The sequence below is a fragment of the Cucurbita pepo genome, chromosome 19, assembly GCF_057944985.1.
Source record: "Cucurbita pepo subsp. pepo isolate OVF chromosome 19, ASM5794498v1, whole genome shotgun sequence".
Taxonomy (NCBI): Eukaryota; Viridiplantae; Streptophyta; class Magnoliopsida; order Cucurbitales; family Cucurbitaceae; genus Cucurbita; species Cucurbita pepo.
In genome coordinates, this window is record NC_141816.1 from 9,296,139 (window position 1) to 9,308,329 (window position 12,191).

General features: G+C 33.3%; 1 protein-coding gene, 1 long non-coding RNA gene and 1 other non-coding gene across 7 annotated transcripts; 2 read left to right on the plus strand and 1 right to left on the minus strand.

Annotated features, from left to right (window-relative positions):
- Positions 1-88: 88 nt before the first annotated feature.
- LOC111781042 (uncharacterized) lies at positions 89-4,148 on the plus strand. 5 transcript variants are annotated; one of them, XR_015414570.1, is made up of 9 exons: positions 89-499; positions 975-1,211; positions 1,479-1,565; positions 2,468-2,634; positions 2,719-2,892; positions 2,985-3,136; positions 3,254-3,345; positions 3,456-3,554; positions 3,639-4,148. It is a non-coding gene; the product is annotated as an uncharacterized LOC111781042 (long non-coding RNA). The 5 variants fall into 5 exon arrangements; XR_002812941.2 differs by having other exon boundaries at positions 2,985-3,079; XR_015414572.1 differs by having other exon boundaries at positions 2,758-2,892; positions 2,985-3,079.
- Positions 2,163-7,141, minus strand: LOC111781041 (uncharacterized). The gene is made up of 6 exons (XM_023661438.2): positions 7,009-7,141; positions 4,566-4,946; positions 3,643-4,147; positions 3,363-3,564; positions 2,744-3,247; positions 2,163-2,653 (listed from the first exon to the last, which is right to left on the minus strand). The coding sequence occupies exons 1-6, from the start codon at positions 7,082-7,084 to the stop codon at positions 2,258-2,260; spliced, it is 2,064 nt and encodes a 687-aa protein (XP_023517206.2). The 5' UTR covers positions 7,085-7,141; the 3' UTR covers positions 2,163-2,257.
- A 3,784-nt stretch (positions 7,142-10,925) lies between these two features.
- TRNAA-CGC (transfer RNA alanine (anticodon CGC)) lies at positions 10,926-10,998 on the plus strand. The gene has a single exon. It is a non-coding gene; the product is annotated as a tRNA-Ala (tRNA).
- The last annotated feature ends 1,193 nt before the right edge of the window (positions 10,999-12,191 follow it).

Here is a 12,191-nt window from a genome sequence, read left to right on the forward strand (position 1 = left end):
TTAATTTAAAATATATTTTTTAATTAAAATTTTAATTTTGTTCTATTAAATCTTTAATTTATAGTTTAAAAAAATATATATATTTTTCAGTTCATACACAAAAACCTCTGATAAAACTCCATTCAGTACTACCACCGTTCTTCTGTTTCCTCACGAAGGTGAGAAGCGCGCCAGACAACCAGAAAGAAGAGTAGAAGGCGTTCTCAAATGCTGGAATAGTGATGTTTATGGCATCAAACGCACTTGATTCATCCAATTTTATCATCCTGTTCTTCCCACTGCTTCATCTCTTTGTCGAATTAAGCTAGTTTCATCCTGTTCTTCATCGTGTAGTAATCATGGTTCAGCTACTAAAGATCGCTCCTGAAACCGCATTTCTACTTTCCAGAAGTTCTGTAATCATCGAGTTTTCACTCCAAAAGCTTCAAGTTCGGACACAGATGCGGTGGTAGCCTCCACAAATGTGGAGGAAGACGTCGAGTCTGCTCAGCTATTCGAGGTTTTTCCTCATTTATGCCTTTAAATTTGGATTGATGTTTATAAATGAGATATATGAGAACATCAAGAGTAATTTAGTTTTTGCACGCATTTTACTGAATATGTGGAAGAGGCTGACATGTTATTTGACGTTGAACACGAGAGAAGTGATCTCCAGTTCCTGAAATTGAAAGTTATGTTCAGAAAATGAACTTCTACTTCACGATTAAAAGTAGCATTGTGTGGAATGCGTTTGATGCAATAATCGTTCTGTTTGTGGTCTTTAATTCTGCATTGACTCCGTTTGTTGAGCAGACACCCTCGTTTCTAATGAGAATCAATTGATTAGTCATATGTTTGGCTGTCAGCGATTCAACGCGTGTCTGCACATATGTTTATCAACAATTTAAGAACTTCTTTCCTAGGTGATAGCCGATACTGATTTGATTCTCGAACTTTTTTCTTAATCTCATGTATGCGAGTCTTGAGTTTTTCAGAAATTAAAGGATGCTGAGCGACAACGGGTAAACAAGTTGAAAGAGCTTCAGAGGAAGGTGAATTTGCAATTAGAGAGGCAGCTTGTAATGGCTTCTAGTTGGCAGGGCCTTACTGACCATGCGGGGAAAATTAAAGGGAACTGAAAGAGATCCCGAGAACTCGCACAAAATTAATTTTAGTGATTGCAAGCAATGTCCAGTTCATTGAGTACTCAAATTATGGCCAAACATTGTCAGGTAGTCTCAGTACATTCTCTTTATATTTTAGAACTCGTGCACATTTTTCTTGTTTAGTTTATTTAGAAGCAAGAAAAAGGAAAAAAGAAAAAAGAAAAAAAAACTCCACTGTAAAAAACGAAAGAGATATTACAAAATTTCTTGTGCCTTTTAAGACATTTTTGTTGTAAATTAGCTTTTAAGACATTCTTGTTGTTCTATGTCTCTAACACTCTCTGTTGCGTTATATCTTTGGATTGATAACTTGATGAGACCAATATATGCAAGGTTGATACCTTGTGATCTGGGAGTTCCTAGGAAAATAACTAAACTACCACTCAAGCGCAGTGCACTTGGATCTTTGGAGAAGAGTCGGTAAAGAAACATCCTCGATCAATTTTTTGAACATTTCCTGTCTGATTTATGTAAAGTTTGTCCAGTTGGTTAATAATTCTGCTAAAGCTTCACTATAGATTGTGGTTTTTTTTATTTGCTTTAGTCATTTTATTTTATGCTGTGAAAAATTGCTGATGTTAAGTAGCTTATGCAGATTATTACTGAGAAGAGGTATTTGTTTGTACTAGTCCCTGTAAATTGTGCCATTTGTTTATTGGATCATATCATTTTTAGTTGGTTTAGATTAAAGTTTTTATCGATTTCTTTTCACAAGGTTTTGTACACACCACATCATAATTAATATTTATCAACGAGAAGTATTTTATTCCTTTCATTTATGCTTTGTTCGTATTGTTTAAGAATTCTATAAATTAGGACGCTGTTAACTTGAAAGGAGGGGATTGTGATAACTGGAGAAGTGGGCAAAGTGCATTGTTTATGCTAACCAAAATTACAACGCAACTAAGATGTGTTTGTTAGGTTGAATGGCACTGTGACCTATATGGGTCACGATCTCATGTATTTATAGATGTGTATAATGAGAATTACATTGCAACAAACCATGAAATCATAGATTTGGTAACAAATAACAAGTAAATCATAGATTATTTTACTATGTACAGATATGATCTATTCTATGTTTAATAGTGTTATTTTATTTTTATTTTCTTCTAGATTCTGAAGTATAATACAGAGGATTCAATGTCCTCGTGAAGTTTTCTCTCGGGAGGGAACTTGGGGAGGAGATTGGCAATTTTTTTGGCAGATTCTAAATATGATTTATGTTTGCATACTATTGCTGCTAACTTAGCCTCTGCATTGGCACACTGGTTTTCTAATGTTAAGATCTGACCATTACTGTAATTGTCCTTTCCGAGTAGGTCGGCGAGGTCTTTTTTCTTCAGAGTCCAGCTCCCAGTTCTCAAATTGAAGGCATACAAGGGAAGGAATCTTTGTCCATAATCAGCTATGAATTCCAAAGCTTTTAAAATGAACTCAAACTCCTCATTTGGCATGTAGTAGGGAAAGCTTACTCTTGTCCATCCAGGTTTTATTCCAGCATACCCCTGTTAAATTGTTAAAGATCAAATTCAAAGATTAGGGACAAATCTAATTGTTTCTTGGTATGCAGAATTGAAAGGTCAATCTGATTATACCTTAGCAATGGCAGATCTGTAGGCGTGCGAGCATGCTTCATCAATGTTTAGCAGTTTGTGACCATAAGGCCCCGCACAACTGCATCCCCCACGAGCCTGAATGCCGAACAGGTCACTCAGGAGTGCTGCAACAAAAGGACCATGAAGAGGTTTTGCTCTCATACACCCCATCTCTCCCCACATGTAAAGCTTTTCATCCTTTTCTCTGATGTTAGTTGTACATAATTTATCTGTGATACAGTTGAGCGACGAGTTCGTCGAAGAGTAAATGATAAAAGATAATATGGCCTGTCGCTTAGAAGACGTCCTCCCTAAAATGCAGATGTTTCTATTCTGGTGAAGTTTCTTCAAAGCCCTTTCTACATACTGGTGCTCTCGCTTCTCTATCTCTTGGTAGCTGATGTATTCTTTTACCCAAAAAGCCAAAGCTGCTCTAATTATTCCTATAATCTGTGGTGTTCCACCATTTTCCCTCTCTTCTATGTCTTCATAATACAGTGTGTCCTGCAGAAAAAATTCCAGAGAACAAGGAAACACGTCAAAATATGCCGAATTTTCAGTTTCGACCAATCGGATTCTGTTCAAAACACAATTTAAATTGGGTGAGTTTTTCATTTACCTTTTCACTGAAGCCATTGACATAGTTCACGGTGCCACCCCCACAAGTTGATGGAGGAGATGATTTCAACTTATAAAGACTTTTGTTCATCAGAAGGATTCCAGGTGAGCCAGGTCCTCCAAGAAACTTATGTGTACTTAAGAAAATAGCATCATAGCCATCGATTTCCCCCGACCGCATATCAATATGCACGTAAGGACCACTGCACCACAAACGAACAGACTCAATAATCATTCTTAGTTGATGCTTTGATTCAAGTTAACGTGTGAAATTCAGGTACCTTGCAGCAAAATCAAAGCAAACATGGCCTCCATATTGATGAAGAAGTGTAGAAATAGCTCTTGTATCTGAATAAATTCCAGTGACATTACTACAAGCTGAGAAAGATCCCAAAATTGACCTATTTCCAGCTTTCTTATATGCCTCAAGTTGAGATCTGAGCATCTCAACGTCTAAAAGCCCATTCTCATCCATTCCAATCTCCACCACCTCAGCCAAACTCTGCCGCCATGAGAGGAGGTTGGAGTGATGCTCATAAGGTCCAACAAAAACTACCCACCTTTCTTCTTCCTTTAGGGTCTCTATTACCCTCTCCCTCAGAATGGATGGCACCGCAATGCCCATCACCTCTTGCAGTCTTTTAATGGCAGACGTTGTGCCTTGTCCACAGAATAGAAGCGCTTCTTCTTCTCCACCACCCAAGTACCTCTTGATGTACGTCGTTGCATCGGCCACCATCTTTGTTGTATGCTGGCCTACGTAGCTGTCGCATGTGTGCGTGTTGCCTGCAGATATGGTACGTAATCCATTCTTTATCAGTTGTTCTGTTTGATAATAATTTTTCTTCTTTTATATATATATATACATTTTGAGTTCATCCTGTAAGTGTTAGATGATGAAAGTCTCATATCGGCTAATTTAGGGAATGAACATGGGTTTATAATTAAAGAATATCCTCTCCATTGGTATGAGGCCTTTTGGGGAAACTCAAAGCAAAGTCATGAGAGTTTATGCTCAAAGTGGAAAATATCATACCATTGTGGAGAGTCATGTTCGTCTAACCGTGAGTAATGTTGTTTGTATATATGCAGAATCAGATAATAGCATGATATAATGCATAATATGCATGAATTGATATAGCCAAACCCCTTCTAAGTTCTAAATTCATAATTTAAATGTTAGATAGAGAAATATAGAACTAACCATAAAAGGGAAGAACGTTTCTGAGGATGAAATCTTCAATATAACGAAGAGAACGACCAGAAGCTGTATGATCAGCATAACACAATCTCCTTTCTCCAAATGGAGAATCAAACTCTGCATCTCCACCTATAATCTGAGAACGCAACCAATCAAGCCTTTCCTCCACCTTGCCGGAGAAAGGAACGCCGTCGATCTTCACCGTCTGAAACGTCCTCGACCGACTGCAAACTTGATGATCTCCGTCACCAGTACGGACAGTGCTGCCACTTTTTTCATCTTCTCCGGCGGCTTCTGCATACACTCTGTCACTTCTGTAAGTTTCACCGACATGGGGAGCTTTTCTCAACGTGGGATTCTCCACCTTCAACTCCATGGCTTTAGCTTTAGAAGAAAAACAACGAAGTTATAAATAAGTGAAGTTGTGGACGGTGGACGAGGTTTTGGAAAGCTTGGAAAGTTTGGATTTCCGGTGGGTTTATACACATTTTCGGCCGTTTGATTGGACAACAAATAGATATTTGAAAATAATAAGTCTTAGAATAATACAAAAAAAATAGGTAATTGTATTTTAAGTTCACAATTATGAATCGTCCTTCTAACTATACTTTTTTAAGTTCACTATTTCGAATTGATTTCTTTTTTTTTTTCTTTTTTTTTTTTTTATCTTACGAGGTTTCTGTAACGGGACTTCCTTAGGTTCGCTGTTCTTGAGTTGGATCCCTATTTTTTTTCGGTACTTAATATTTGTTTAGAGTTCATTGATACCATATTTGATAAACATGAAATTTTGTCTAAAAATAAACGGGCAATAAAAGAAATAAAAAGAGTATGGGTTTCTATGTATATGTTTTGTGAAATTAACTCTAGAAACTCTTTATTCTCCAAAAATAATAATAATAATAATAATAAAACTCTAGAAATATTTTCTTTAGAAAAAAATCCAATTTATTATATAAACATGAAAAAAAAATGATAAATTTTAATACAAACCCACAAATTTAAAATTATTTCAACCTTCAAACAAAAATGCTAATAAAATAATGTTATATCCACATTAAATTATTTAATACAAGAGGTCCAAGATCTAAACTATAGTCAATTATAATTTAATTATAATTATATAAATAAAATAAAATTAGGTGAAATGACAAGAAGAAAAAATCAGGCGGCGACATTTGGGAAAGGCAGAACATTGGAAATACGAAAATGGGTCCAATTTTGCAATTGCAAATTGTTTAATAAAATAAATAAAATAATAAATAAATAGGAGATTTGGAAAATTGGATCTCCCACAGCAACACGGTTGCTTGGTTTCTTTTTTCTTTTCTTTTTTTTAATAATTATTATTTTATTCTTTAAAATAAAAAATAATTGTCAAAGCATTGAACATTGAAATTTGAAAATTGACCAATATCTTTGCATGCAACAGCGGGAGTGTTAAACTTTTAATTTCATGAATGAAACCATATTTTTAAATTATTATTTTTATATAGGAAATAAATCTCTCCATTTTTAGAATTGAAATGGATTGATGTATTATTATTATTATTATTATTTATTTATGTACATAGAAAAGCTAATTATAAAGATCACACGTAAAAATATGAATGACATGTATTGTCATAACACATTATGATAATTACCCATTTAATATCATGATGAGTTAGAGTTAGGATAGGCTCGACTCGTCTCAGCTCACTGGATGCCAATTTTCATTCATTTGGGTGAAATCTTCTAAAATCCCCGCTTATGCACCATAAGAGAATTGATACAACTCAGTAAAATAGGTTGATGGTCCACAATAACCACAAAAAAAAATTATTTATTTTTTTAAATTATGAAATCATCGTTTGATTTTTTCTGATATAGTTTTCAAGAATTTTGATATAAGAAAAAAATGCCACGTCATTTATTTGCTTAATTATGGAAATTGATTTTAGAAGCTAAAACATTCAAACCATGGAATTCAACGTTGAGTTTCTTGAAATTCCAAATCAAATTGAATCCATTTTTAAATTAAAAATAAATAAAATATGGATCTCTTTATTTATTATTATTTATTATTATCATTATTATTATTATTTCATAAATAACCACAACCATATTTATTACTTATTAGACCCTATAATGCTTCATGAATAAATCCATTTAATGTTCAAAATCAATCTATTTTTTCGTAAAATTTTGTTTTTGCTACGTATTTTTTTACTCGAGCCTACCATGAACTAGCTCCAATTTTTTAAGTTTTTTCTTCGTATTCTATTTTTTGTTTTATTTTTTTACATATTTCTCTTCGACATGTAATACAGAACAAAAAAATTAACTATAAAAACATGTTTGAACATATTTCGAATTTAATGTCTAAGTAGAAAGAACGAAAACGAAAAAAAAAATGAGAAAAGAACGAGAAGAAAGATTAGATTATATATTCATATATACATACCTTGAATTAGAAAGGAGGTTGTGTTGTTGGCTTTGAAATGGGATGATCTCTTACTCTTAGATGGCTTTATGCCCATTTTGTAATCTGCTTTAGAACAATCTCTCTATTTTTTGGTTCATTCTCCAAGAGAGTTGGAGTTGGAAGGGTATTTATACCAAAACAAGATGGGTGACATGATCTTTGGGGAAGGTGATGAGATGGGTAGCTCTCCAACTTTGACCAATCATTTTAGATATCAAAAACTATGGTGGGCTAAGCTTAATGATATCATTTTAATATTGTTTTCGTATTCACGTGACTATGTTGTTTACTTGTTCTTTCTAAGAGCGAAGATTACTGTTCCTATGAACCAACAAGTTATTTTAGTATGTTTTGTTATCACTTACATATTTTCTATAAAAAAAAAAAAATATGCTTATTTTTAGAAGTTTCTATGATTGTAGATCTCACTAGACTGGCCAAAATACTACTCTGGCAAACCCACTAATACGGAATGATTCTTAATATAGTTTATATATATGGTTCGGGTCGCTCGGGTCAACCCGAGGATTTTGTTCCACTAACCTGAAATCGAACCGATTCAATTCGGATTCAGAAAAATGAACCCAACCATACCCAAAATGCTAATCTAACCCAACCCAACACTTATGGTTTGGGTTGGGTTGGTCTGGGTTGTCGGGTTGTCGAGTTGAATGTACACCCCTATAAAATGTACACTCGGGCCACTAATAAGGGGATAAGACCAACCAATTATAGTGGAGATGTTCCTTTCTCTAGTGTGAGTGCAATGAAGGACTCTTGCTTCATCCACCCGTTTGACTTATGGCATAATAGACTTGTTTTTCAACCTATGTGATTTCGTAACTCGAGAAAAAGATCTCTTTCGAGATCAGTCCCGTCGAAAGAAGCTATGCACCTTCACTAAATGTTAATGAAAGCAATTCATTTCATCCTTCTCTCATCTACTGGAAAGAGGGTCGGGGGTAGCGCGTTCTTTTTTGGGACCTATCCTGAAGTGCAGAACCCTATCGACTTTCTGCTAGGAAATGACACAACCATTGTTAATATAAATAGTAACTTCAATTCTTGTAAGTCTTTCTCAACCATTCTATTCTCAATATCACTTTATATTTGAATGTAGTATTCGTTCGTTCATATACCCTTTCTACTCGGGCATCACAAGAATACATGTAAATTATTATTAAAGTATGATTTTTAAGACCCGTATACGATCTCAAATCTAAATCTTTAGGGGTATTTATGTTAAATTACCTACTCAAAGAATTTTAGGTTGTCCTAAACTTATTTAATTAAAATTAGGCAAATTATCTAAATGAGCCTTTTTTTTTTGGCCACATAACTTATATTTTTAAATTGCATATTTGTATATTTAATATTTAAAATAAAGGTGTATTTATTGCTTCTGACCAATGAGAGATAAGCTGGCCGATTTAGGCCATTTTCCTTTATTGTCACCTAAAGCAATAAATAAAGCCTTTATTTATCTTATTTTCTTATGTCAACGTCCAATATTTTTTTTAATCAAAATAAAAATCTAAGAAAACTAATAAAAATAAAATAAAAAATTTTTTATTTTAGGATTTTTGGCCACTTAAAACTCGTGTCTATTGCCAATTTGACTTAGCCGATCGAGAGACAAATTCACTGATGTGAAAGAAGATGACGAGAAAGTGATCAGAGGTGAGGATGTTGGAGATGGAGCTGACGACGTGTTCGTGTCGTCAGAAAGAAAGAAAAAAAAAAAAAAAAAAAAAAAAACTTGTCTTCGTCTCACACTTGAAGAATAACTTTAGGGTTACGATTGTGAATCGTCGGTGAGAGTAATGAAGCTTATTAAAGTCAATGGCGACAATTATGATGAACGATGATCCACGCTAGAGTGATAACAATAGCGATGGGTAACATGACGACGATTAAATTAATAAAAGTGAGTTTAATGAGTAATTTAGATCATAACGCAATATTAAATATATGGTTGATTTTCTAAAATAACGTATTTATTAGAATAGATATTTATTAACCCAACAAAGATAGAAAGTTTTACCCCATTTGATATACAAGTGAAAATATAAAGTTTTTCGAATATTTATTAAGTAATTATTAGGGTTTGACAATTTTTCTAGAGGTACTCGGGAATTGAGTTGAGTTTGTAGTCTCAATCTAATTGTTCGGGTTTGTAAATATTTTGAATTAGGTTGGTTCGAGTTGTTTAGGTCGTTTATTCAAATTATTTTTGAAATTTGTTAGAAGAATAAATAATAACGTGATCTAGTTTTAGGGAAACTCACGAACCAACCCAACCCAACTCAACCCATAAAGCCTTCATTTATTGAACGGAATTTAACCCAAAAAACTCATAACCCAACCCAAGTCGTACAATTGAGTTAATCAAGTTTTTTAGATCAAGACTTTTCTAACCACCCCTAAATTTTTCGATTCACATCTAATAAATATTGAGAAGTTGTCACAGTGTGAATGTCTCGTTAAGATACTCCTTGCTTTTGAAGTAGGTAGCTGAAAATTTTGATATTGACGAAGCTTGACAATGCAAATTATTCTCGCAAAATTGATAGATTGATCCAGACAAAAAAAAGAAAGTACAATTAATGGAGGCTTATTTATTATTGGTCCCAATATATTCTAATGTATTGGTAGAACAATTAAGATCTGTTTGACCATTGCATTAATAATAGTGGGTATGAGAATATGATATCATCAATTTCACTGGAAGCTATGAACAGATTTGAACGGGTATGAACACAGATAGGATTTTGAGCCAAATATTATGAAATGAAATAAAAATAAAATAAGTATACGTAAGTAAAAAATATATTTTTTTTTAATTTCAGATCGTTTAGATTTCATAAATCAACCGAGTGCATATTTTTTATTTATCTAAACCAATTCAAATAAGTTTATAATCCAATTGAAATCATACGAATTAGATTGAATTGATCGAGTTTTTCGTGTCATTAAATTTTTTTAACACCTGTTGTTATTATGCAAAGAATTATAATATTTATGGAATTAAATTTTCTATGGTAGAATTTTGTTCGAGATAACAAGATAGACTTATTTTTGTAACATTCGGAATATATATATATATATATATATATATATATATATATATTAGTTGTTGGAATAAATTCCAAACATAACACGTGAATGTCCTCAAGGATAAGCTTACTCATCAATATCTACTTCAATGTTTTTCTTCACTTTTTTTTTTTTTCATATATATTCATATCTTAACTATTAAGTTAAATTTTGGTTTTATTTTTTTTATTTACAAAAATATAGATTTTTTTTATTTTTTTATTTTTTATTTTCGCTAATCGTTTTTTCTAATCATTCTTGTACCGAACAATTGTCCCATTGCAAAGTTACGAGCTCGTTTCTATTAGTTCCTCACTCCATGTGGTAGATCGCTAGCTTTGCATGCAAGAGGTATGAAATTTGATACCCACTTTTATTATTGTTATTAATTTTTTTTAATATTTAGATGCAAAATATAATTTCCTCAATTTTTTTGGATGCAAAAATATAATTACTCTATATTTTAAAAAATATATCCCCATATGATAGAGCGTTAACTTCATATGTGAGAGGCACGGGATTTGATTCCCTGCACCTCCATTTTCCAATAGATATAACATTCTCAATTTTTTGGACACAAAAATATAATTACCTTAATCTTCAGAAAAATGTATTTATGTTAGACCATCAATGGGGGTGTAGCTCATATGGTAGAGCGCTCGCTTCGCATGTGAGAGGCATGGGGTTCAATTCCCTGCACCTCCATTTTTCATAGATATAACATTCTCAATATTTTTTAAGACACAAAAATATAATTACCTTAATTTTCGAAAAAAATGTATTTATTTTGGATCACCATTGGGGGTGTAGCTCATATGGTAGAGCGCTTGCTTCGCATGCGAGAGGCACGGGGTTCGATTCCCTGCACCTCCATTTTTCATAGATATAACATTCTCAATTTTTTTTAAGACACAAAAATATAATTACCTTAATCTTCGAAAAAAATGTATTAATTTTACATCATCATTGAGGGTGTAGCTCATATGGTAGAGTGCTCGCTTTGCATGTGAGAGGTACAGAGTTCAATGCTCCTCCATTTTTTACAAGTTTCAACATTTTAACACATAAAATGGAAAAACTTCCAATTGCCACACTAACCTCGAGCCTAAGACTATCATTATAATGATTGACTCATCAAGCTATTTGTTTTTGATATATGCACTCGAGACATTAGAGGTTACAATGATCGACTCACTCAAGACTTACTTATCGAGCTACCTTTAAAGAACTAGCTCGAGGTTGAAACTTGAAAAGGATTTTAGAGAACAAAGACAATGAAACCATTATATGGGCATATCACAATCCAAAAGCACTAACGCCATTGATGATAGCCCTTAAAAACTTGGGTGCATGCATGCAATAATTGGCAATCAAAAGCACATTTACCCCACACAGACAACACACACACACACACACAGACAGTGAAAACAAAGAGAATCCATAGCAGAAATGATGGAGGAGGCCAATTGTACCAAAATCAAACAAAAAAAAGCCTTCAAAAAATGGCATTTTGTCTTTGTCCATTGCCACTTTATACCCTTTGGCCCGTGACTCTCTCTCACTGTCTGTGTCTGTGTCTGTGTCTCTGTCTTGTTCCAAAATAATAATCTGATTAATGAAAAGGGTAATTAAGCCACATCAATTCCTTTCCTCACAGTCAAACATCTTATTATTATATTAAATGGGGTTTGAGAGAATCGAATCATTCTTCCTTCAAAATCATTTCTTTTCTTATCTTTTTCTTCTTGCTTTATGTAAAGTACCTATAATTCTTCACAAAAGCTGCTTCCATCTGCTGAATCAAAACAATTTTTCAGACTAGATTCTCTGTTTCCTTCTTCTTTTTATTATGAAATTCCATTTAAGATATAAAGATATTCATAGAATATAGTTTGTATAACTATAATCAGTTAGATATGAAACGAAACAGCTCGACTGTAAATGATAGGCAGAGATAGAGTGTACATTTTGATTGATACTTTACTGTGTGCTTGCCCTACCATAGAGCAGAGATTGACTCATCGGAGGAAGGATTAATGCATTGAAAGCCTGATTGGATGGAATCC